The sequence below is a fragment of the Sturnus vulgaris genome, chromosome 23 (genome assembly GCF_052056855.1).
Source record: "Sturnus vulgaris isolate bStuVul1 chromosome 23, bStuVul1.hap1, whole genome shotgun sequence".
Lineage (NCBI taxonomy): Eukaryota > Metazoa > Chordata > Aves > Passeriformes > Sturnidae > Sturnus > Sturnus vulgaris.
In genome coordinates, this window is record NC_142265.1 from 7,302,994 (window position 1) to 7,330,113 (window position 27,120).

General features: G+C 46.3%; 2 protein-coding genes across 2 annotated transcripts; both read right to left on the reverse strand.

The window, feature by feature from the left end:
• Positions 1-353: 353 nt before the first annotated feature.
• LOC148221367 (NF-kappa-B inhibitor delta-like) lies at positions 354-10,153 on the reverse strand. The gene is made up of 7 exons (XM_088177772.1): positions 10,022-10,153; positions 8,686-9,006; positions 6,587-6,638; positions 5,826-5,992; positions 5,349-5,465; positions 2,692-2,856; positions 354-2,456 (listed from the first exon to the last, which is right to left on the reverse strand). Exons 1-7 carry the CDS (start codon positions 10,151-10,153, stop codon positions 2,385-2,387), a joined length of 1,026 nt encoding a protein of 341 aa, XP_088033898.1. The 3' UTR covers positions 354-2,384.
• A 1,078-nt stretch (positions 10,154-11,231) lies between these two features.
• Positions 11,232-26,668, reverse strand: POU2AF1 (POU class 2 homeobox associating factor 1). Its single transcript, XM_014884639.2, has 5 exons — positions 23,443-26,668; positions 15,873-16,000; positions 15,213-15,255; positions 14,862-15,133; positions 11,232-13,388 (listed from the first exon to the last, which is right to left on the reverse strand). The coding sequence occupies exons 1-5, from the start codon at positions 23,456-23,458 to the stop codon at positions 13,077-13,079; spliced, it is 771 nt and encodes a 256-aa protein (XP_014740125.1). The 5' UTR covers positions 23,459-26,668; the 3' UTR covers positions 11,232-13,076.
• Between the last annotated feature and the right edge of the window lie 452 nt (positions 26,669-27,120).

Here is a 27,120-nt window from a genome sequence, read left to right on the forward strand (position 1 = left end):
CACACGGGGGAAGCAGCAGCTTCCAACAGTCTGGTGGCTCCAGTCCAAAGCCAACAGGAGCAGCTTGTGGATTGTGGATTGTGGATTGTGGATTGTGGATTGTGGATTGTGGATTGTGGATTGTGGCTGCTTTCAGAGCAGGCTCTGCTGGCTGAGCTTTGGGAAGAGAGGAGGAATCCTGGGGCTGTCATGGGCTCTTCCTGCTGCAAACCTCATCCATCAGCTCCCACCAGCACCAGGGGGATGTGTTAATGCAGCCACACTCCTCCCCTAAAAGGACATTTCCCCTGATATTCTGGAGATGGTGATGATTCCAGGCTCCCACTGACACTGCTTTGTATGGAACACCCGACATCACAAAGAGAAAAGCCACTCTAGGAAAGAAAGCTCCTGTATTTTTTTTTCACACGCTGCCAAAGGACTTCAGTCACCTCACAGACATTTTGAGATGGCAAAAAGCTTTTTACATTTCCACGTGCTGCTCACAGTTTGACAGTTCTGCTGCTGGCAGGTTCCAGAATTTGATATTTTATCCATCATTTTGCCTTGACACACGGTTCTAACCCACTGATTCAGTTCTCACTCCATTCAGGCCTCCTTGTAACATCCTTCCAAGGGAGACAGCAAAGGCTTTTGCTGGCCAGTGCTCAGATACATGAAAATTTATGCAAACACATGCAAATACACGTCTGCTTCTGTATCAGCAGGATTGGAGATACCTGCAGTGAGAGGCAATGGCCCAACAGCAGAGAGGAGGGCTGGAAAATCGAGACCTCTGCATTTCTTAAGAGCTTTTGTTCGTGTCAGTTGTTTAAACACTCCAGTGCCCCAGGAAATCGCACTGAGGCAGCCACTGGGTGCTCAAGGAAGCGGCTGCAGTGATTTAAGAGCTCTGCCCTTCATCCCTCTGCCCATCCTGCTGGAGAACAGCACCTGTGCACACTGAGAGTCCAGCAAAATGCAGCTCAGAGCGAGCCCTGAGGATGGGACAGCCTCTGCCAAAACACAGCCAGGCTCTGACCTCAGTCCCTGCCCCAGCAGAGTCAGTGATTGCACAGCAATTCACAAATCATTTCACAGAAACGCTAAAATGAATCTGCTAACCCCTCTCAGGTGGCAATGGGAGCAGGAGAGCACTCACCCCTTGCACCCTGACCAGGCACAGCCCCACTGGGGTTTGCTGCCCTCAAACTGCTGGATCCCAAAGGAATTCTCTGTCCCACACAGGTGAGGGCTCAGCTCCCCACCTGAGGGGCTTCCAGAGCTGCTCTGTGCACCAGAACTGGAGATTGGATTGGGTTGGGTTGGGTAGGGTGGGATGGGATGGGATTGGATTTGGTTGGATTGGATTGGGTTGGATTGGGTTGGGTTGGATTGGGTTGGATAGGGTTGGGTTGGATTGGATTGGGTTGGGTTGGATTGGATTTGGTTGGATTAGATTGGGTTGGATTGGATTGGGTTGGGTTGGGTTGGGTTGGATTGGATTTGGTTGGATTAGATTGGGTTGGATTGGATTGGATTGGATTGGATTGGATTGGGTTGGGTTGGATTGGATTGGATTGGATTGGATTGGATTGGGTTGGGTTGGATTGGGTTGGGTTGGGTTGGGTTGGATTGGATTGGGTTGGGTTGGGTTGGATTGGATTGGATTTGGTTGGATTGGGTTGGGTTGGATTGGGTTGGGTTGGGTTGAGAGTCTCCCCTCAGGAGTCACACAAAGCTGCCCCATGTCCTGCTCTTACAGCACCTGGTTCTTTTCTTGGGCTGGGTGAGAGCCTGGCCATGGGGAGCTGCTCCAGAGCCCCCAAAATGCTGAGAATGGGCAGCTCCATCTTCAGGACCTTCCTGTGGGACTCTTGGGTTTGGATGTTTCCATTCCCTCGGCTCAGATCCAGCCAGGGCTGACTCAAATTCTCCATCCAGGCTTTCCCTCCCCTCAGGATCCTGCACTCCCAGGGCAGCAGGGTCAGTGGTGACTGCACATCACAGAGCTGCAGCATTTCCAGCAGTCCCTCTGCTCCCTCAGAGCAGCATTTCTCAGCCTTTTACAGCCAAACTCTCACCTTGTGCTCTGTCACCTCTGCTCCCAAATCAAATCTTGGCTGTGCTTTGAACTGATTTGGAATATTTACTTATTTATGTAGCAGCCATTTGATTTGCTCACCTCCTTGCTGGAGGTTTATTCACATTCTCTGTTACCCAAATTGAGTTTTCAGCCATTTGAAAGCTCATCTTCTGCTGTCTGACCTGCTGCTCAGGTGGAGAAACTCTCACCCCAGCCTGGTTTAAGCCTGGAGGAGCAGGGATGTGCTGCAGAACCACCCTCACAGTTTTTCTAGGAGGCAGAAGCTGGAGTTGCAGCCATTCCATAACCTGCAGTTCTGTCAGGATCTGGCATTTCTGCGGCAGGAGTTGAATGCAGGTGGGACTTTCCCTTTCTTCAGCAAATGCCTGACCTGCCAAAAAAATGTGGAATTTCAGGAACATCTGAGCACCATCTGAGCCATTCAACCATTCAAGCACCATCTGAGCCATTCAAAGCACTCACACACACAATTATTTATGTGTACATGTGCAACTAAATAAACTCCCAAATACATCAGGAATATTTTTATACCTGCAAGCACAAAACCCAGCCACCCCTGGAGCATGCAGGTGTGTTAGGGGAGAGCAGCAGTGAGGATCCCATACCTGATCCCCAGCTTTTCCAAGAGGGGCCATGTGGATTGGTTGGTCATTGTCCAAATTCCTGATGCTGGGGTCTGCCCCATGCTCCAGGAGCAGCTGGATGATTTCCTGCTGGTTCTTGTCACCAGGCAAAGCAGCTGCCATGTGCAGGGCTGTGTTTCCATGGGCCTAAAGCAGGGGGAAGGGAAAAAAAAGGAGTGAAAAAACCCAGATAAACCCCCTGTGAGCTGTGCCATCTCCCCAGAATCATCCTAGAAATGGAGATGTGAAATGAGAGAAGAATCCTCGTGGGATTTTTCATCAGGAGGTGAGGGAGGATCTCTGCTCTGTTTATTCCAGGCAGGTTTGTGGATTCAGATTTTTTTTTTTGCTTTGCTAGAGCACTATGAATTATGGGGCTTCGATGCTTTGGGTGTAGGTGATAAATAGCCCTGAAGCAGGAATATTGCCTGGCTGCTGAAATCCTCCTGAAATCATAGCCTCAAGTATGATTGCTCTGAAATCCCCCCTAAAACTGCTCTGAAATCACCCCAAAATCATAGCCTTATATATCAGTGCTCTGAATTCACCCCTAAATCACATCCTCATGCAAACAGAGACCTGGGGAGTTATTGGAAAAAGAGAAGGCTGTAACAGGCATGGAAATATTAAATTGGATTATAGACACCAAACACATCACAGTGTTGCCCACTGTGTGCTCCACACCTCCCCAGTGCCAGGAAGATGCAAATTCCCATGGATTGGCTCCCGTGGCAGGATTTGCACAGGATTTTTCACAGAGCTGGCTGTGAAGCCAGGCATGGATGGAGAGTGCTGCAGAAGCTCTGGTGCCACCAGACCGTGTAGAAATCTGTGCCCTGTCTGGTCAGGTATGACTGGTAACGGCTGTAAATGAGAAAAAGCTGATAAACAAACTCACAAGGCGTGGTATTTTTAGTCTGCAAGAGTCTCATTGAGGCAGCTGCTTGGTTTTTGTCTCTCAGAAGCAATCATGGTTTTGTCGTGACATTGGGATGGTTGGGGCACAAATTGCAGTATTAATATTCCAGTTGTTAAAATGTTAAATGAAAAATGTGATTTTTCAGGTCCTGTTAACCACTGAGACATCAGGGAGAACTGAAGCAGAAAATAAAATGGCAGGATTTTAATGTGTTTTTTTTTTCAGACAAGGCATGTTTTACAAGCCCTGAACAAGCAGATCCTTGTCAAGTTTATTATCCCAGAAAGTCAAGGGATGGTAACAAACTCTTTACAGGATTTCTTGTTAAAATGGAAAGATCTGCAGTTGAGAGCTTCCAAATCCAGGCATGGGCCAAGATAATGAGACAATCTGACAAGAACTGACCTTGAAGCCTCAGGTTGAATTTAACAGATCTTATTTGAGACAAAGTGGGCTCCAGGAATCCTCCAGATGAAAAACACCTCCAAGGCTTCAATGTTTTTCTCATTGTGAAAACTCCATGGGAACAGATTTGGAGTGAGACAAGCACAAGCAGTGGGTGAGCCAGGGGAACCTAACCATGGCTGTTTCCTTGTCTTCCTCGTGCTTCAAAGAGCTAAAAATGCCAGGATTTCTCCCTGCCCCAGACAGCTCAACAACAGGACTGAAGACTCCCAGCGATCCTATCACAGGAGGAAGCTCTCCCAGGATTGTGATCTAGAGACAGCAGAGACTGCCATGGACAGGCTCCCACCTGCCTGAAGGGTCTTTAGAGATACAGAAAGAATTCAGTGAAAAGCTTTCACTGGGCAGAAAAACTCCAGCTCGGCGCCCTTGCCCACATACACAACCCAAAATATGTTTTGTGCAGTCCAACAGAAACCTGGAGGGGTAAAAGAAGTGAAGCTGCCCTTTGTCTCTTGACAGAGAAATTCAGTTCCTTCCTGAGGGACACAAACTCTGGGGTGCACCAGCAAGGTTGAGATGGCAGCTGCTGAAATAAAAACCAGGGAGGGAATTCCTCCTCAAAGGGGAAGGGGAGAGCACCCAGAATCAGCCCCTCAGCCCTGCTGAGAGGGGACAGCCCGGCCAGAGGCAAAGCTCCGGCTGCTGGGACACTGCTGAGGCTCCCAGGAATGTCAGGATTTGTCTCTGGGAGGAAGGGTGGGGCTGCTGCCTGTGTGAGATGATGGCTGCCCTGAGGTGTGAGGTGTGGGGCAGCGCTGGGGAGGTTTCCAGCTTGCTTTACCCAACCCAGGCATGGCTGTGCCAGCAAATCTGCAAATAACATTTAAGGCAGAAAGAATCCCCATGTGCCTTGACAGAAACAGGAACTTTGTCCTTCCTCTGATGCCACATTTGACAGCAGAGAAGAATCAATACCTGGCTGCCCTCAAGTGCCACCTCTCAGCGTTATGCTGCTGTCAAACCCTGCATCCCTGCAGGGCTGTTTTCTCAAGCCTCAGCCTAAACTAAAGTTCATGTTCCTCCTCAAGCAACCATTTCCCATGTTCTTCCTCCTCCCTGCTTATCTCCTTCTCATTCTTCATCTCCTGATGGGAGAGGGCCCTGCTTTTCAGGACAGAGTTCAAGCCAGGTGCTGCTTTCCTGGTGAACTGTCTGTTTACTGGAAAATGCAGTTTGGGGTTGAAAAGAAGTTCAGATTTGCAGCTTTTGTCCTTTCTCTCTGTAAAAAAACTCTGTTGTTGACAAAAATTACCTTGTTGTTGACAAAATCCTTGGACTTGGAAGCGTTCAGCTCCAGGAAGTACCTGAGCAGGGAGACATTCCCATCCTGGACTGTGTAATGAAGAACTGTCTTGTTGCTTTTCACATCCTATTGAAAAACAGAGGAAAACAATATTAAAAAAAAAACCAAAAAACCAACAAAACCCAAACAAGACAAATAAGAACTGTTCTGCAGGACAAGCTGGAGATATCCCACAAACCCATCAGAGGAAACCAGGCCAGCTCTGCAGCTGATGGGGAGCATCTCCCTCCCTCCAGTGACTTTGAGTGTCCAGTGTTTGCTTCAGGAACTCCAAAAAGCAGCACCTAACCCTGCCAGCAGTGCTCTGGGAGAAGAACAGGCTTGGCCCTTGTGCCAGCAGCTCATTCCTTCTCCAGTTGTGTGTTTGGAGCTCCAGATGTGAGAGAATTCCCAGACAACCCCAGGGATAACCGAGCCCATCCTCACCCGGCTGTAGATGGAGGCTCCGGTCTGCACCAGGAGCTGGATGCAGGATTCCAGCTCCCTGCTCTGCTGCTGGAGCTCCCTGTGCTGCTCCTCTGTCAGTGCCTGGCTGCCCTGATCCCTCAGCAGGCTGTTGTGGGCCAGGACAGCACAGTGGAGAGGGGTATGGCCTGGAAAAAAAATATGGGATGGAGGTGAGGACAGCGCCAGGAAAATACTGATGTGCAGAGAGGAGGCAGGGCTGGCACAGAGAGCATTCATTCAGTCATTCATTCCATCATTTTTAAAATAATTCATTCCATCATTTATGAAATAATTTATTCCATCACTAATTCCATCATTCATTCCATCATTTATAAAATAATTAATTCCATCATTCATTCCATCATTCATAAAATAATTCATTCCATCATTCATTCCATCATTTATAAAATAATTGATTCAATCATTTATTCCATCATTTATGAAATAATTTATTCAATCATTTATTCCATCTGGTGTTGTTGAGGCACAAGCCCTTCTCGGGTTTCTTCTCTGGCTCTAAGGACACTTTTTGGGGCATTCCAGCATGATTTTAGTTCCATTTGAGTCCCCCCTGAGCCATGGGCACCTTTGAATTTTGTGGCATTTGAGTGCACAGACACAACTCTGTCTCCCCCCCAGGCATTTTCTGAGCTTGCTCTGGCCTCCCAAAAACCAAGGAGCACCAATGCAATGAAATATCCAATACAGGTTCTCACACCACTTGTGCAAAAGGATTTTACCTTCAAAATCCTTCATTTCCAAATCCAGAGGGAAACACAGTGACAGGATAACCTGGAGGCAGAAGAGAAATGCAGAATTTTAGCTCAGCAGAACATTGTGCAAACCAAAATCAGCCAAAGGTAACAAAATGTAAAACCAACCACCACCAAGTAATGATAATTTAACTACAAATGGAACCATGATTTGACACGAGATTCCAGGGCTGGGAATGTTCCCAACAGGGACATTCAAGGTGATCACATTCCCTAACTCCCACCTAATTATCCTTTTAGATTCTCAGCTCAGAGCAGTAAAATTCAGTCACTGCCCCCAGCTCAGGAGTGCCAGACTCACTTTCACCCTGGATTACCAGTAACACCAGTACATGTTTATTCTGAGTGATCCTTGACAAGGACAAACGAAAATCTCTTCTTGACAGAACTTTATGGCCTAAGAGTTTGCCAACAGTGACAATTCTCAGGCTGGATTTATTTACTTTTTGTTTTCAGTGTGCAGCAGGGTATTAATTTAAACCCTCAGCTTGTGGCAATGAGCGTACAGAAACCAGGAATTGTGATCTGAGGATGAGAATTTCTGGGATTTAGCAAAGAATCAAAACTTGAAAAACTCTTTAAAATAAGAAAATTATAGATTGAACACAATGGAGTTAAGTAGCTCCTTGTCTATATTATTACAGAGAATTTATTTACTTCTTCTGGTTGTTTAAAGCAAATTGTTCACATTCATGGCTGAGAATTTTTGCAGTGACTCATCTGTGTCAAGTCAGACGAGCTCAGGACAGAATCCTCCCACTGAAAGATCACCCAGAACGGTTAGGGCTTGACTTATCTCCTTCTAACAAAAATAAAATATATCCAGATCAAATATTGACAGCTAGCTCTGAGGTGTTTATTAGAGATTAGATAGTTAATCCATTAGAAAAAAAAAAAAACCCAACTAATAAAATAAACAAATAGATCATAAAACCTTTCATGGCTCTGACCACATCGAGGAGCGAGTCTCTGCCCGTTTTCCCTTTTTATGTCGAGGCAAAAAAATGAAACAAAACAAACAAAAAACAACCCACAAAAGGCAAAGCAAACAAAGGAACCCTGCAATCCAAACCACCACAGGGCACTCTGTGAGCCTTTGTTGGCATCATCTGGGTGCAAACAATTTTTCCTACTGAAGGAAGCACCTGTTTTCCAGAGAACTGGCTGTGTTATACATTAACTGCCCGCCCAGGGCTCAGCCTGGGGCACGTGTGGGCACAGCTAACGAATGCTGGACGTGGTGCCAGCACCCCTGGCACCCCCTGGCACCCTACCCCTGTCCCCAGCCCTCAGCAGAGCCACCAAACCCTGCCTGTGCTCAGCCCTGACACGGCTCAAGACAGGTTTTGTTTATTAATTTCATTATAAATAGATATAATTTCAATGAAACTAATTTTTTTATTTATTTCTGGCCAATAGAGAAGCATTTAAGACTCACAGGGTGGCAATCCCTGCTATGGAATCCCTTCCCAAAATTCCCACAGGGCCTGGTTTAAAGTGTTAATTTGCTGTTCAGGGCTGGCACAGAGTTTAGGTGCAGTCCCTGTCTGCAGAGAAATCTGTGAAGCAACAGGGAAGCCAAGATCTGCTCATCTAAGCCAGGTTTTGAAGGAAAATCTGAAAAATGTGCCTCGGTTTGAAGGCTGTCCCTATCTGCAGGGTCACATCTCATCTCTCTTCTGCTGGCTTGAGTCTGGACACGATTTTTGGCTCCTGTGTGGATGGCAGTGACCTCAGGGAGGAGGTTTCACCCTGGTTTTGGGGCTCCCTCTCCTCACACCTCATGGCTGGGGAATGCCCTCCAATGCTGAACCACACTGGGGAGCTGTGATCTGCAGAAATTATTCCTTTCCCTCCACAGAGCCACTGAAGAATTCTCCTCTGTTAACAGCAGGCTGCAAGCACAGCCCTAAAACAGGAATAAAACCCACCTTGGGAATTCAATTCCTGACACAAGGAATTGCCCAATCTCCATCTCTCACTGTGCCTTTATTTACAGACACCAACATCAACACTTGATTGTGGTTTTACACCACCATCAATTAAAACCATAAAACTTCTCCTACCTGCAGGACCTGGCTGTAGCCGTATGTTGCAGCAAGGTGTAAAGCTGTCTGCCCTTTGTTGTCCACGGCGTTGACATCTGCTCCTGCCTGGATGAGGTCGTGGACAATCGCTGCCTGCCTGGCAGTGACAGCCACCAGCAGGGGAGTCTGCAAGAGCAGCACACACAGAGCTGTGAGAGAGCTCAGAGAGACTCCAGAGTCTGGCACTGATGCCTTGGAGTGGCTGCCTGCAACAGGGGCTAGACAGGATAAAGAGAATAAAAGTGGGTAAAGAGAATGAAAGTGGATGAAGAAAATAAAAGTGAGTAAAGAGAAGAAAAGCTGATAAAGAGAATGAAAATTGATAACGAAAATAAAAGTTGATAACGAGAAGAAAAGAGAATAAATAAAAGAGAATAAAGTATTAAAAGCCTTCAATAGCTACACCTTGGGCACCTCCCAGAGGCAACACCCACGATGGATGATGGTCACAAATTTTTCATGCAGATCTAATTTGGTCCATTTGCATATCAGGGGGTTAATCCTCCATTTACAGCTTCAGGTAATGAAGTCATTTACCCCCAATTTTCTCCCCTCCCAACTCACTTTTGTTTATATTTTTCAGGGCCTGAGACAGTGAGATGTCCTTGAGTTCCAGGCCTAGAGAGAAATTGTTTTGTCTGAATAAAATGGGAGAACAGGAGCTGAGAGACTATGAAGTTTTAGAGTTATACACTAAAGAATTGCAGGATTATAAATATATGAAAAACAGAAAAGCTATTTTCTATTTTTTCTAAGGCAGCAGCAGCAGCTGCTGGTGTCAAACAAGGAGTGGGGAAAGGGCTGGCTGAAATCCCGAGGGCTGTGGTGCCAGGGATGAGCAGAGCTCACAGGATGGTTTGGAATCCCACGTGGCACCATGAGATGGGGACATTTCCCAGCTCTTGCTGGACTCCCTCTGGTTTTCTCCAGCCCTAAATTTGGATGGCAACCCGAACCCAGCATTTTTTAAACCCCGATTGCATCAGGTACAGGGCGAGTCAGTTGGCCATAAAACCTTCAGCCCTGGAGACTGATGCCAACACACAAATATTTTGCTGGACCACATCACTCTGTGAATCACGGGCTGCAAAAAGAATGGGCTCATTCTCATCCCACCTGATTTATGACCATGCCACTGAATTTTACAATCCTGCCCTCAAGTGAGGCGTATCAGTGCCCAGCCTTCCTTGCAGGAGCAGAGGGGCAGAGCTGCATTTTTTTTTTTTTTTTAGGATATCTCTCTGCCAGTCACTCCAAGGCTGCTCCCATCCCAAAGCCTGCTGTCTGCAGGACCAGTGGCCCCTTTTTTTTTTACCTTTCCTCTGTGCTCCTTGGCATCGAGTCTCCTCAGGGCTTTCATGCGCTCTGCAGCTGCCAGCGTGTGAGCCCTCAGGCCTTTAGCTGCAGAAATGTGCAGAATTCTAAGACAGTAAATAAAGACACCCATCACTGATGGACCATGGACCACGCTGGGAACAAACAGTTTCCCACTTTTGGGGGTTTTACACCACAAATCCGTGCCATGAGCCCCAAAATCTCCCATTCCCACGGGAAGGGCTTCCTACCTCAAACAGCTGCAGTGTCCAAGAGCCCTCAGCTCTCCTGAGCTGCCTCCTTCCCACTTCAGCACCTTCTTTCAGCTGAGATTCGCCACTGGGAGGTGGCAAAGTCCTCCACAATTCCCAGGTTGGGGAATTGTGTGTATAAATCACTTTTTGGGGTGATACGGCTCTGGGTGTGTTGGTGAAACCTCACCATGGGGGTAACAATCACTCCTTAATTGATATATTTCTAATACATCCACCTGCTAAACTCCCTAATTGATATATTTCTAATATATCTACCTGCTAAACTCCCTAATTGATATATTTGTATTATATCACCCTCTTAAACTCTAATTTCCATCAAAACTCCTGGTGAGAGGGACACAGTCCTCATATTTTGCACAAGACAAAAAGTTGTCACAGCCCATGGGAGTGGCTGGTGGCCCTCAGTGATGGGGAAAACTCTTCTCTGCTTCACTTTGGTCACTTGGCTCTGGCTGGAGCCACTTCCATTCCCCCAGGTCCTACTTGAAGGAAATTCCAGCCCCTAAAACAGGAGGAGATCACCCCATACACAGTCACACCAACCCATTCTGCTCCAGACAGAAATATTTGATGGTGGTGGGCAGTTGTTTTTCTCCTCAGGTAATTTTGTACCCCCAGAGCCACTCCTTTGCAATTTCAGGAAGTGGAAATACAATTTTCTGGCTAATCTGATTTTCAGTCAAGCTCAGCATTAGCTGTGGCTGCACACCCACACATCCCCAAGGGTGCCAGGAGAGGATCATAGTGATTGAAGCTGAACTGCAGGAAATGCCTCCAGGCCACAGCTGGATCATGGAATTCCTTCTTAGTCTGCTTAATGTGTAAAATTAGCACAAAGTCTGACAGCTAATCTCTGCTTCTAGCCTGTACATATATTATTGAACTAATTGATTGCTAAACCAACGCTTGTGGATAGGAAATAAAACACTCTAGGCATAGCAATGTTACTGTAGATCTTTATTGGAAAAAAAAAAAAAAAAGAATTTGTCTTTTTTTTCTAACCAGAACAACCCAGAAAGAAATGATGAAACAGTTTCATCTTTGTTTTATGTTCACACACAGAATTTACATACATTGGAGTGAAAGGAATTGAAAAGCAATCAGAGCAACCACAGGCCTGATTCACAACTGCTTTATCCCAGCTTTAGCCAGGGAATATCTCTGAGCTGAATAAAACTGGAGGAAGCAGTGGTGAATTAAGCTCCTTTGAATTAATTTCTTTACTGGGTTTTTCTGCAAATGTAAGCCACTAATTTCAATGCAAACCTCAGCTACTGCTCTTTTCCAACAGCTTTATGATCACTTACATGATCTAATGCTCGTGTCTTCCACATTTGTCCATATCCAATAAAAAAATACTCCTGGAAAGTCTTTAAGACCTTCAACTTGAGTCTTCAAACCTCACCCAGGCATGAACTGTAAGGCCACTTGAAATATTGCCTGGGTGGCAGCTGGACTCCAGGTAATGAAGAGTACAATAAATTATTTTGCAGTTAAGTCTTGCTAATAATAAAATCATCTAAAAATCCTGGGCTTTAGAAAGCAGAAAAACCCAGAGAAATTGTGTTCACCAGCCAAGAGCCTCTTGTTTGTCAAGAAAACAATAAACAGGATTTTAGGGGATGTAACTCCTGAAATATATTTGCCTGTGGCATGGCAGTCCTGAGCCTCAACCAAAATATTTACAGTTGCATCAGAGGGAAAAGTGAAGCTGCTCATTCTCCAGGGAAGGAAATCAGAAAGCCATAAAGGATTGGTGTGCAGCTCTGGGGCTGGGGACCTTTCCAAGCAGAGGAAAAAGTTCCCTGGCTCAGCACATCACCAGCTCCACACTCAAACACTACAGAAAAGCAAAAATATTGCCAAATGACAATAATGCCATGGATTCTTTGTTGGGCTGCAGTCCAGATTCTGGAACATCCCTGTCTGCTCCATGATCTGATACAGGGCCATGAATTGCAATCCTGGCTGAGACAGAACTCCCAGAAACTTCAGTGGGTCAGGATCTGTCCCCTGGCACCGTTACCAGCCAGCCACTAAAGCAGCCCCAAACACCTCAGATTTGGATATTTCAGAGCCCCAAACCCCTCTGCAGCTGGAAGAACACGACTCCAAAGCCACAGCCCCACACCTGCAGGGCTGGGCTCCAGGGGCAGACAAGGTGAGAGCTCCCAGTTCCACCTTGGTGTGAATTCCTGCTCTGCACACGGGGATCTCTGACTGCTCTGGCATTTAGCTCAGCTTTACTTCCAGATTACTGCACCTACCTGCACCAGCAGAACAAAGCTACACTTCACATTTCCCTGATTTCCAAAGGAAGAGTAAAATTTAGGGGAGAGAGAAAAATGTCAATTTAGGCCCCTCTCCAATGTTTTCTAGTGGAATAAATCTGGTGAGAGTTCATCCCTGGACAGGTCAAAGACACACAGACAAGTCATTCACACAGAAGCAGCCCTATTGAATGGGGGTTTGCCAATAGTTAGAGGCAATTGTACCCTCACCAAATGCTACAGCTGGCCTCGGCTACACTGGAATGTGTCACTTTGGGGCCACGAGGGTGAAAATCACCTTGTGGTGGTGCTGAGCACAAGTGTGCAGCATCCAGACCTGCCCGGGAGAGGCGGCAGGAGCTGGAACAGCAGAGGAATCTTGTGCTGGGCAACAGGACAAAGCAAATCTCACTCAACACACAAATCACTAAATTCCCACCCCACCCACTTCTCCTCCCTCCCCAAAACCCAGAGGTGCCGGATGGAGCAGCTGAGGCCCCAGATGTGCGACCTAAAGCCCTTCCACAGAGAGAGCATGGCTTAACACGTACGTATCATTGTCTTCATCTTCCAGCAGCAGCTTCTCGATGGGCAGGGCACCGATGGCTCTCCGGGCATCCTCCAGCTCCTGGGGGGCTGGCTCGGGGATGGAGATGGGCACGGGCACCAGCTGGGGCCCAGGGAACGAGGAGGAGGCTGCAGGGTACTGCAGGGTGGAGGCTGGCAGGGCAGACAGGGGCTGTGCCCATGGGAAGTACGGCAGGGGCGGCTGCGGCTCCGTCACCTCCAGAGGTGGCACCATGGCCGGGGTGGTGCTGCGGGGCTGGGACAGGGGACAGAGAGAGCGAAAAATGAGACAAACAGCCTGCTGGGATAGGGGAGAGAAATACCAAAATATGAGACAAACAGCCTGCTGGGATAGGGGAGAGAAATACCAAAATATGAGACACTCAGCTAGCTGGGACAGGGGACAGAAATACCAAAATATGAGACAAACAGCCTGCTGGGATAGGGGACAGAAATACCAAAATATGAGACAAACAGCCTGCTGGGACAGGGGGCAGATATACAAAATATGAGACACTCAGATAGCTGGGACAGGGGACAGAAATACCAAAAAATGAGACCAATACCCTGCTGGGGAAAGGGACAGAAATACCGAAAATGAGACATGCAGCTAGCTGGGACAGGGAACAGAAATACCAAAAAATGAGACAAACAGCCTGCTGGGATAGGGGACAGAAATACCAAAAATGACACACTCAGCTAGCTGAGGAAGAGGACAGAAATACAACAAAATGAGACAATCAGCCTGCTAGGATAGGGCATAGAAATACAAAAATTGAAACAAACAGCCTGCTGGGGAAAGGGACAGAAATACCAAAAAATGAGACACTCAGCTAGCTGGGACAGGGGACAGATACACAAAAAAATGAGACACTCAGCTAGCTGGGGCAGGGGGAGGATGCAGCACAGGTTTGGGATGCTCATCCCACCTCTAACATTTCCCCATCCTTCCTCTCTGGGTGAAGCTCTGCACTGAGGGTGACACTTTTCCTGTGCCCAGGTCAGGCTCCCTCCAGCTTTCTGCTCCCACTGTCACCCTCCCTGTGACCCTGTCACACCCTGTGCCCTCTGGACAGCCCCAACTCTGCTGCCACCAAGGCTGGAGGCAGCTCTGGAGCAGCCCAGGCAGAGCCACATCCCAAAACCCAGCACCGAGGGCCACAAGGACACAGAAATGGCCTTTGGGGATTTGCTGGCTCAGCCTGAGCAGCCAGGCTGAAGCAGGGAAAGGAAAATCAGCTGCCTGAGGAATCTCTGGCCTTCCCCTCCAAAGGGGGCCACATCATCCTGTGTCAGCCAGGCAGATTTTGTCTGGCCTGAAGCCAAATATTCTGCTGTCTTTATATATTTTGACCTTGCTCTTTTATCCTTTAACAGCATCTCCTGAGAAATTTATTGCCAAGTCATCCTTCCTGCCTCACTTGATCAATGTATTTCCTGGAACCCCAGTGATATATTCCTTTTTCATTTTAAATTTGGAAATAAAGAGTGAAAATCCCTGCTCAGTCTGGAAGAGAGCTGGGCAAAAAGTTGTGAATTTTGCCTGATTCCAGTACAACCACAACTTTTTGCCCTGCTCAAACCATATTACTGCCCAGGAAACTACACGGCACGGATGCAAAGACACACAACACAACAGCAATTAAACAAATCAGATTAACTCCACTCCCACAGCTCTTGCTAGAAGGTGGGAATTAACATCATTTCCACCTTGGTGTCTTTGACTTACTGCAAAATTGGTGATGAGAGGCTGGGAGGTGTAAGTGAGGACGGAGGAGGGTCCCACCAGGGTGTAGCTGGGACACACGGGCTGGACATACATGTCTGCAGTGTAGGGACAGCTGCCAGCCTCGTGGGACACGTAGTCAGGGTAAGGGCTCCACTGAGCCAGGGGCTGCAGGGAGCTGGGAGAGGGCTGGGGAAGCCACCCAGAGGCCAGAGCTCCTTCCTCTGGGCCAGGCACAGCAGGGCCAGCAGTGTCCACATCAATGCAAGGCTGGCCTGGAAAAACAGGACAGGGTTAGAGCCCAGCTCAGCTCAGTCTTCCCTAGAGGGTCACAGGGAATCAGGGATACATTACCCATGGGGGAGTAGGAAGGGACTAGCTGATGGGACAAAACAACCTGGAAGAGAGAAGGAAAAGATAAAATTCAGAGGTGAAGCCCATCAGCATTAAATTCAATCACTTAGAGAAGCACAAAGCATTATCCAGGGGTGATATCAGGCACTATCAGCTGATTGTCAGTGTCAGGGTCTGAATTCTCCCTGAACTGAACCTGGCAGCCAGGACACACCACCCCAAACACCCACAATGTCCCCTCAGCTCAAGGGGACCTTGAAATGTGTTTAAATCTTGCCTAGCAGAGAGAATTCTCCTTGGGAGAGGAGCCAGCCAAGCTCTGCCTGCTGGCAGGGCAAGTGCAGGCAGAAATGCAGCAGCAAACAGGCAGGGGTGGCTCTGGGAGGTCTCTTTTCCACTCCTGGACAAGCTGCCTCCCCTTCCAGGCCACCTCCAGTGCCTGGGAATCACATCCTGCCAAGTGCAAAGCACTTTCCCTTTTCCATTAAGTGATGGAAGGGGCTCAGCACACTAAAATCACCCCACCCAAAGAGATATTGATGGCATTGCCAGGTACCACCCGGCCTGCAAAATGCTTTAGGGATGCAAATGTTTGGGGTTTTTTTTTTTTTGGCAGGGTGTTGCTGAGGGAGAGTTTTCCTCCTGTTGGTTTCTCCTTACCGTTGTAGCTGCAGCTGCATTGGAATTATGGACATTCCCCCTTTTCCTCTTCAGCAGCTCCTTCACTGGCTCCTTCACTCGGACACCTTGGTAGGGGCGAGGCTGTGGCTGCTGGTCTGGGCCAGAAGCTGAGAAAAAAAAAATAAAAATTAACATTTATTTTCCTTTCAGGGCTCCCAGATCCTCACGGCAGCCTGGTGGCTGTACCAAGAACACATTTATTTTATTCTTCCTTTCTTTTGTGTCCCTCAGTGCCACTGACCTGCAGAGCAGCTTTACACGTTCCCAAAAGGAAAATCAGACCAAATATACCCAAAAGGTGACACACCAGAATTGCTGGCCAGGCAGGCACATAAAAAAGCAGAGATTGGGTATTCAAGAGAAATCGATTCACTGTTTGGGCAGAAGGTGTAGAAGCAACCCAAATTAGGAAAACATCCTCACTTGGAAAACCATTTAAACATCATGAGTTGGATTTAAATATCTCATTTTGAGACCAGGCAGGTGCTGAGGTCCCAGCCTAGACCAGAGCTGTCTTTCAGTCCCATGATTTTAAATTTTGCTCATAGCCTGGCCAGAAGGTGAACATGACAGATCTTACACCCCAAAACCCTCCCAGCTCACACCCCCATAAACGCTGCTCCATTTTGAAGAACGAAGTTTGCAGCCAGCTCCAAAAGCCTCTGCCAAAGCCACGTGAGCAGTGAAAGCAGGGGAAGCACATTTCTGCCAGGGCCAGAATTAACAACTCATATTTTACCTGCAGTGTTTGGAGGGAGCCGATAGCAGAAGGAAACCAGGGGAAATCAAAGCTGTGTTTGTAAAGGCACCGATAGCAGAGGTGGCTGCCTGCCCCTTTCACTGCACTTTGGTGTGCAAATACACAAATTTTCCATTTTTAAAGATTGCAACTGGCCTTTGGTTTGGAGGTGCAGGTGGGTATCCAGCTCCAATCTGAATTTTAAACTATTATTCCACCCCAGGAGCATTTATTTAGATTCACATCCTACAGGGATGAATAATTTCACCTCAGATCATCTCTCCCAGCTACATTTAATTCTGTGCACACTGAGATGTTTCTGTTGCACCTTCCTGGGAGGAGAAAAATGGAGTTCTAAATAAAACAATCATAAATCCACCTCAAGAATTACTTAACAGAATAAACGTTTCTGCTCTAATTTCTTTTAAAAAATATTTCTTCCCCTTCAGCTTGGCTCTTTTATTAACTCATTATACATAATTTAATTATGAAATCTTGATTTGCCACCATAAATAATTTTAGGACCAGAGAGAACTCCATTTATGAACTGAACTGTCGCCTTTGTCACCCACATTAAGGAAATATTTTATTTCCCAGCCTTTGCCTGATCTACCTTGGCTTTCTCTTTCTCTGTGGCTCTTTAAATCAGGTTTTCTGCATTCCCATGAATCCTGTGGCTTCCAAAATGAAATTTTAAATGAGAATAAAGGTTCTATAAGTCTCCATACAAGCATCCACAAGGGTTTTTAATACAATTCACGTTTTGCTTTTTACATTTAATTGGCATTAATTTATTCGAGTGCAAATAATAAAGAGCTCTGGTGTTCTTGGTGCTGCATGAAAACAACAACTCCACAAATCTGAGCTCTGCCAGAGCTGCCTGAGTGGCAGAAATGAACATTTTGGGGAGTATCTCATCCCCAACTGATCAAAGGGCCTCCCTGCAGAATTAGGGTGGGGAAGGATGGTGGTTTCTGGCTCCAGGTTTGGGGGATGGGAAAGAAGAAATTTACTGTAAAAGCTGACAAATATACCTATTCAGAGTTTCCGGTGTAAGCAGTGTAACCCCAAAAAGAAAAAAAAAATTAAAGAGAAAAAAATATTTTAAAAACCAAAGTCTGCAGATCATATTTCGGTTCCCCCAAGCTGACCTCCAGAAATAAAAATAATGTGAGCACAGCTGCTTTTCCACTGCTCAGGGGTGTGTGGGGTCTGAGCATCACAGACAGAGCACAGCAAAGTGACTTTGGGGCTTCAGGGTGCAATTCCTCACCGTGCTAAAGACACAGGGTCATTTACAAACCCCAGCATTTGGAGGAATAATGGCAATTAAAATACCTTTGTAAAAGAAGAACCTGCATTTGGTCATCCTTATATAAAGCTTTTAACAAACTACGAAGCTGTCTTGGACCGAGATTCCGTTATATTTTAATTTTAGCCACGAGAGCCCAAGTTCCATTCAATAAAATTAAAGGGATGGCAGAGGTGTCCTGGCTTGTGCCCTGCAATTCCAGGACCACACAACACCCCCGTGCTGTTCCTCAGCAGCTTTGGATTTGCACCAAGGCTGGGGCAGTTTGAAACAACATCTCCAGTCAAGAAAGAAGAGAAGGAATCCAAATCCATGGAGTTTTGCAGTGGTTCCCACATTTCATTTGGGCTCATTTCCATGTTTTGGCCAGGCTGCCTCCCCTGTGCTCAGCCTCCATCAATGTTATCACCTGATGTATTTGCTAAAAGTCCACAAAAGCCTTGAAGACTTTGTGAGCAAACTTGGAAAGTGGCTGCTGAGCAGCAGAGCTGCTGGAAAGGCACCAAACGGCCCCAAAGCCAGGTGCCAGCAGCAGGGAGATGTTGGATTCCACACCTGGCTGCAGCTCAGCCTGGGAGCATCCAAACCGCACCACAAAGGCTCCTTGGGATCTGTCACCCCTCCATTTATGCACATACAGACCCCCTGGCTCTCAAAAATATTGATGTGAGTTAAAGGCCAGGTGGAGAAAGACAAAAAAAAAAAACTGACAAACTCCATCCTCCCCTAGATTTTGGTCGAAGCATTGCTGAAAGCGGAGGGAAGAGAGTGGCAGAACAGCTGCTGGAAGGGTGCAGGCAGCCGAGCGTGGAGGGTTTCACATCTCTAAACTTCACCCCAGCCCCTCTGGCCTTCACACACACCAGCACAAGCTCAGTTCCAGCCAAGGCACAGCGATTTCCCAGCAGGCAGATTTCGGTTTGAAATACCCTGCTGGTCCTGCTGAGCCCCTGCCTGCAGCAGCAAGTGTCACTCTGGTCCCTCTTGCAGAAGATTTCTGTGCTCACGACGCTGATAAAGCTTATCAACTGATCACACTGCAAATAGCTTTCCCTTTTTTTTTTTTCCTCCTTTCACCCCTCCAGAGTAATAAATAATTGAAAAGAAACACAATAGTTGCTCTTGTTTGCAGTAACACCAAAAAGCAATCGCTGACTGCAAATAACAAGAAAAAATTTAGATTTCAATTAGCAAAGCCTTGAGTTAATGGCTTGGATATTGGAGACCAAATCACATTTTTATCAGACACAGTGAACTTAGGCTAATAAAAAGAAGAAAGAGGCTTCATTTCATAGGCTTAGAGTCAAATCAAAACCTTTTTACATCCATGCCCATTGCAAGGGACTCAACATTGGTCATGATCTTGTCCTTATTCCTGGCTAATTACAGAGTTTCCCTCAAAAAAAAAACCAAACAGGGTGACCTTTATCACTGCTTTATGGTCAGTCCAGGGCAGGGGAGCAAAGCACTGAAATGCATTTAATTGCCCAAAGTCCCAGCTCCATCCCTATCCCTGAGCAGCCTTCAGGGCATGTCCTGCTTTTAATTAATATTTTAATTGATCCAGCCAACAGTTAAAGGTGAAACACTGACATGACACACCTGCAATTCCAGCCCCTGGAAACAAAAATCCAGTTTTTTCTGCCAAGATCCATCTGAACCAGTTGTGTTGGTGGCCACAGGCTGGGGTGGCTGGTGAGCACCAGGTCCCTGGTCCTGATCTAAATTAATTAATACACACCTGACTGATAATTCTCTAGCTGGTCCTGAGGATGAATAACCTCATCAGTGCCAAATAAACCATGAAACAACTCAGAAAATGTTTATCTGAGTTCCATTTGGTCATCTCTTCCTTCATGATCTTTTAATTGCAAAGCCCCAGGTTTGAACATTTGGAGGATTGGACGTGCAGCTTTTTTTTTGTGCATTTGACACAACCCAAATTTCCCTCGAAGTTGTAGAGAACACAAGGAAAATTGGGCTGGAGAGGATTATAATTTAATAATTCGGTGATTCAATAATCATTTATCCTGCTCAATGCACTGGGGATGGGGAATTCAGTAAAAATTTTGCCAATGCAAAGCACCCACCAAACATCTGGGCAGAGAATCTGCTTTAAAACAATCCCAGCTCGGAGCAGGGGCAAAAAGGGCTCAGTGCTGGTTGATTGCTCAGCACAAGAAAATGAACTCAGCAGAATCCTGGGCATAATTCACCAGCCTCAACATTTCACCTGCTTACCAACACCTCAGAATCATGTTTGACCAGGTCTCCTACATTGCATTATAACCACCAAAGTCAGTGAAATATTAATTTGACAAAAGAATATTTTAGATTTATGGCTGATATCTTCATTTTCAGGTGTTGGAAGATTTTCCAGGAATGGAACTAGCCTTCGATTCAGGCAAATTCACGTGCCCTGTGCTGTTCTTGAGGAATGCTTTTGATAACTGTCCTTTAAAAAATATTTCCTTCCCACCTAAAATGATCTAAATGAGTGGAGAGCACTGTGCAGAGTTTCCACGCAAGGAAGACATTGCAGATGAACAAATACAGAGTGGATTTTAGATTTTTCTACTTGGGTAAAAACCAAAATCAAAGGGAGACACAAAATGCTGGCCAATCTCTGCTGCTCTGGTTATTCTAATTAAAGAAAAAATAATAAAAGCTTTCAAGTGCCAAATGAGAGTTGGATGCAGTGGTGAGGGCCACTAAAAATTCTCTGTTTCAGAATAAGAGAAGCCTTGGTGCAAAGGGGAAGCTGAGATAGACAGAAAGTGTCATTAACCTTAGGTCTCACCCTCAGGTCCTAATTCCTCCCAGCCCATAATATTCTTTCCATTTTAGTAATGCAAGCTTTCCATCGAATTGCTGCTGTGGTCATTCGTAGAGTTTGACACCTGCTTTGCAAAGCATGGATGGGCTCAACTTTCGTGCTATCCCTCTTTCCTGGTGGGGTTTTACCAAAATTATCACTCACAAGGTGCAGAACGTCACGGTTTCACCTCTCAGTCTCATTAGCTGATACTTTCAGGGTGGTTCTGTGCAGTCCCACATCTGTCATGGGCAGAAAAGCTTTTTGTATCCACTTTAAAAGCGTTTGGGAAGGGATTTGCAGAGGTGTGAACTCGCATCTCTCGGTGGTAAAGGGAATCTGAGCAGCTCAATCTCTGCCCGTGACTGCAACAGCAGCTGAGCACCCAAAAAACCTGGACAAAGGCAAAACCAGCACCTAAATCGGAAATTCCTGCAGAATTACAATTAACTAGGCTGGAAAAGACCTTTGAGATCATCAAGCTGTTTCCACGCTTTTCAGAACACAAACCGTTTGTGTGGAGGGGTTGTTTTAAGAAATTCGCTGCGGAGGTAGCAATAAAAACAAACGAAGAGGAAATAGCTGGTGCTGCCCATGAATTTCCCATCCCTGAGGGGCTGCTGGGGCTGTTCCCCTTCAGCAGAATCCTGGGGAGCCCCGAGCAGTCACTTCTCCTGGGCCGTGGGAGGGGAGGCTTTCGGGCTGAGCCACCCTGGGCTTTTTTTGTGAGCGGAAGCCCAGGGCCCCGCTCCTGCTCAGGAGTCACCGTGCTGTGACCTGGGGAACATTCCCAGCCCAAAGGGAATCCCAAACAGCAATTCCTGCACACAGCAGGAACCTCTGGCCGTGGCAGAGTGGCCCAGCTTTTCCTTGTGTTTCCTGCGGAAATGTCCCCTGAAGGAGCAGGGGACATCCCTTGGGAGGTGTCCTGGGAAATGTCCTCAGGTGAGGTCACACCTGCTGCCTGACAGAGTTCTTGTGTCCTTTTTGGGTTTTCACAGATTCCCAGAATGTTCTGACCCACCAGGATCATCCATTCTGAAATGAATGGCCCACACAGGGATTGAGCCCAAAACCTTGGTGTTATCATCACCAAATGAGCCAAACCTCAGGCTTTCAGTCTGGAAAGTTCCCAGGTCACCTGAGCTGCCTCTGCATCAATTCCTGTGTGGCCACCTGAACATCCACGGGGTCACAGGTGGCCTGAGCAGGTGGGCCAGGAAATGGGAGCTGGTGCCATTGACAGGAAAGAGAGGTGACACCAAAAGGGGACACAGAACCACTGGGAACTCCAACTTCCACTGAAACCCACGGGATCTGGCACCTGCACACCCGCCCTGGCCCCAGGGATCACACAGGAGTCTCCAGGACTCCTCTGCCTTCAAAGCCAACACCCTGCAATGGCTTAGAAAAGAAGCAGCATTCATCAGATTTCCAACAGTTCCATGGTGAAAAAAGGAATTCTGACACAACTACAAAAGGAGGGAGATTCAAGGATTAACAAGCTCAGGGGACGCTGGCCAGGAGTTGTCTATCAGTGATCATCAGGGAATGACTGACATCATTTGACTTGTAATTCCTGCAAGTGTCAAAGGAAAAAAGCAAAATAAAACCAGTCCCTAACTTCCCAAAATATTCAGTTCCCAATTTCCTCCTACCCAAAGCATTGCTGTTAGCATTGCTTTGTCACTGCAGGAATAAAAAGAAACCAACCCAAATAAACCATTCAGGGACTCCTGAGACACAATCAGGATTTGGATGTAATCATCATCTTGCAGTTTTTTCCACATCTTCTCCTGAAAACTGCTCAAGGTGAAGGGGGAAATCCAAATAAAACTTCCCCAATACGCATTTGAGCTTCCAAAATGTTCAGCTGAAAAGAAAGAAAGCAGGAAAAAGCCCAGAGGAAGCAGATTTCAACACTCAGAAAAACACATGGTTGGTTTACTACACGCAGTAAAAACATCTACAAGCTGTGATAAAAAGATGAGTAATGTCAGATAAGTCACTGGCAAGGGTTTAAGAAATTAATTTTTCCACTCAGGTGTGTTGTACCATTCTATGTTAATGGAACAGCAGGGTGAGAGGCAAGGGGTGGCATCACAGTTGCCAAAATGAACATCACCTACTGATGACAAATGAGATATGATGGTGATAAGAGCGAGAATGAAAACCTTGCAAGAATCAAACACCTACCTGGAGCAGGATCAGTAAACTACACCAGCAAAGGTGGGCCCAGAGGAGTGAAATTATCTTGAAAACAAGAAAACTGATTTCCTGTAAAGTCATAACTGTATTGCCCTCAACTGCTTTGTTCCTGATCTTTTTTAATTAGCTGAAAGGAGTACATATCAAAAAAAAAAAACAAAAAAGGCACAGAAATAAGATTTCTCACAGGTTTCACTTTTCAAAAGGAAAATTTTCTGCTATGTAACCACCGTAACCTTTGATATAATACCTGCATCCTGTTATTGTTTTTATGAATCATAGTCTTCCACTTGATTCATAGTGATGAAAGCCACCAAAGCAGCCCTGAGCTCATGTCCCTGCTGGAAAATGAGCATCACACCTGAGCACTGGCGCCTCCTGAGCCATCCCTGAGCATCCCCTCCCCTGCCACTCTCTGCTGATTTATCCCTCACAACCCTCAGCAGGTAGGAAAAGCAAATCAGAGCTCACTTACATTTTTGCCAGTGCATTCTGTGGTGGGATGGAGTTGTTTTTTTGGTTTTTTTTAATCCCCTTCTTGGCCGAGGATAACTCAGCTCTGTGTGTGTGTGTGTGTGTGTGGCTCCTGGGTGGGGATGTGACAAGTGAGGGTCAGGATGTTTCTTTCAGCTTTTTAAAAGCGCCGTGTTCCCGCTGAGCCAGGTGACATCATCATCCCTCCAACCACAGCACTTCTACATTTTCCCTTTGCTCTCTGCTTCTTCTTCTTCTTTTTCTTCTTCTCCTCCTCCTTCCCCACTCTCAGCAGCTCCAGCAGCCCTGGGAGATGTTCTGCATTCAAAAGGTGCCACCGAGATGGGTTTGTACAATCAAAGGTGGGACCTGCCCCTCCTGGGATTTTCACCACAAATTTGCAAAATCAGGGCAAAACGCTGGACAGCAGCAAAGGGGTTTTTTTAGGGAGATTTGGACCTCTTGTGGCACTAAGGGTGATTTTATTTTTTTTTTCTTTTCTCACATTCTGCTGCTCTGCATGGCACAACTCTTGTCTTCACATACCCAAACCAGCCCCCAGGCCTGGCCCTTTAAATGTGCAACCCTTCTAAAAGCCAAAATTTTAGTGTTTGCTCCTGCCTTATGAGAATCTCAACTCCCCGGGGCCACTAAATTTGAACTTGTGAGGAAACACCTGTAAACACTTCAAGCCCCATTAAGCCAGGACGTCCTTCATTTAAAAAAGAAACCCCTTTTTTTTTTTCTGTTTTGTTTCTATCAAAATACAACATTTCCTACCCAGGGAGAATCAGCCCTTCCAAAAGATCCTGCAAAGCTGAAGGAAGTCCATGGGAGCCTGGAGAAGTTCTTGGCATTAATGACATCACAATTACCATCCACACCATCAGCACAACCCTCTAAAAATCAAACCCAATTTTCACCATTCACTGACTTAGGAGCTTCATTCCCAGAGAAATATTTGCTGGAGCTGCACAGTGAGGTCAGGATCTCGTCATTCCCATGTTGCTGTTCAGTTTTTAATCGTTGAATTACCCCAAAAATTTGCTCTCCCAAATTTTTCATCCCATAAAAAGACCAAGGCAGGATCCGGTGAGGGTTTTTGGCCAGAATTCTACTAAAGGAATTTAATGTTTTCAGGTGTTCCAGGCACCTCTTGGGAACAGATCCACTCTGTGAACCATCCCACGATGCACCAAACTGAGTTCAGTGGGAAAACACAGATTAATCAGATGAATACTTCATTGTACTCACTCTGCTTCAAAGACTCCTCCAAAAACCAAAAAAAGAGGCAAACCCCAGAGCAAGTGGAGTGGAAAGAATTAAGGGATGTGCACATCTGCCCTCCAAAATAGCCCTGACCTGCTCTGTTCTCAGGCACGAGGGCATTGTTCAGCCACATTTTGCATATCTGAATTACTGCCGAGTGCCAGCCCCACGCTGGGACATCCTCCCTGCTGCTGAAGTGCTTAGTAACAGCTGAGACTGCAAAACCAGACACCAGGCTGGGCTTCAACTCCCAGTGAAGCCAGGGAAAGCATTGAGACTGGTTCCACTGGAATTTCAGAGCACAAAGGAACCGTGGACTCTCCTCTCTGTGATATCCCTGTTGTGTTTCTCCCCAAACTAATGACACTCCTTTTCAGAAACCTCCTGCACGGGTAGAATTAAGATAACGCAGCAGCAAATCTCTTCCTGACAAATTGAAGCTGAAAGGCAGGGCCTGAGCACACATTTGGGTTTGCTGAGAGCCTGGAGGACAGGACAATGCCTGGGACCAGCTCTGGAGTTTGGCTGGAGCAAAAGCAGTGCCAGAGGTGGGGGGTTTGAAGTGTTCAAATGCCACAATTTTCCGAATAGTCCAAATTCCACAAATTTCCACAATTTTCTTGGATTCTGACAGCACAGAGCAGCTGGGATGGAGCAAAGCCCAGGATGGAAACCTGACCACAGATGCAAGAACACCTCAGTCCCTGTGTCCTTTTGCTTTCCCTGTTTGCCAGCAGCAGGGCAGCACTGCGAGGTTTTAGTGAAATGCTTTGTGCTTCACTGCCTTGCTTGCTGGAGAGGTTTTTTGGGGAGCAGAACCTCATTGGCATCGTTTGGCAATCCTGAGCTTTCTGCTCCTGGAATTTTCACTGCCAGGCAGCGCAAGGAAATCATCATTGAGGAGGATCTGACAAAATCTGACAAAACAGAATTGATCCTTCTCAGATGGGTACTTTTATTGCTTTTGCTATTTACCAGGCCACTTTATTTTCCTCCTAGCTCAGCCAGAGCCTGAAACCAAGGCTTCAGGCAGGACTCTGGGCTGGTTTTTTCACTCTGAGAACACCCTGTGTGTACTTTTGGGCTCTGCAGAGCAGCAGCAGCAGCAGCACAGGCTGAGATTTGTACACAGCGGGTCCGGAGTGCAGCTGAAGGCAGATTGCTTCATAGCCCAAAGTAAATATACAGACTCATATTAAAAGAATCCATATGTGCTTATCATCCTGCCCTTAACTGTGCTTTAATTGAGCTTAGAAAAGCTGTGGGCAACATTAAATAGCTCAGGATTAAACTGGTTTTGAGGTCTTTACATTGATACTTTAAAAATACGAAGCCAGGCAGATAAAGTCTTATTGTAATAAACATCTAAAATGAGGAAGTTGCAGAAAAGGGCCACGTTTTCCTCAGATAAAACTGTTTTGGTGGCTGATAATCATCCATTTCCATGTTTTACACATGGTTTCTAGATTAACTTTAGATGTGCTTAACAAAGAATCACTCTCCAAAAAGTAACTTCAATTATACATTAAGATAGAAAGGGCCACGTCACCCTACACCGAGCAAAATAAAAATAGGAGTTTTTCCTCATTTAATGCATTTTATAAATGCAATTTAGTTAAGGACCTTTTATTTATGAGGTGCAAAGGAAGAGACAAAAGTAGAGAGAAAGATCAAAAACATCATATTTGCCTCTTCCTCTGTAATTAATGATTGAGGTTTATCAACGTGAAAGTGAACGATTATAAACTATAAACTTTTGGTCTGTAAATAAATCTGGAGCCTCCAAATTATTGCAGACCATCCATCCTCCCCTTTTTTCCATGGCAAATCCTTTCTCCATCCCCCACCCCTCCTGCCACAGCTTTTCCTCAGCACAGCAGAGCAGATGAGGAGGGTGCAGTGATGGAGAGAAAGCAGATTTTTGGTGATCTTGCAGCTAAGCTCCCTGCAAAAAAATGTGTTTATACTCTAAGCTGATGTTGCTTTTAAGGGGAACTAAAACCAAGAGCTCTCCCTGCTCGGTCTGGTCTGGCCCTGCAAGAATTTCGAGTGCCAAATAGAAATATCCCAATATTTTATATCAATCTGAACCTGAGCTTTAATTCACTCCCTCATCTCTTTGATGTTATCTTACCAGCCCAGCTCCAGGGAATCAGTGATTTTCTCCCCAAAGAGGATTAAAGCTGTTGACAGAGTTGCTGGGTGTTGGGTTTTGTTGTGGGGTTCATTTTTCTTTGTTTTTAAACAAGTCAATATTAGCACTTCAATCCTGTCAGCACGAGAGGTCGGAGTACATGAGGAGTAGTTTGATATTTCAGAGAGCTTTGTGGTCTGCAAACACAAACATTTACCTCTGAGAACACAAAACTTAAATTAATAAGTGGATCTTTGGATGAGTTTAGAGGACAGC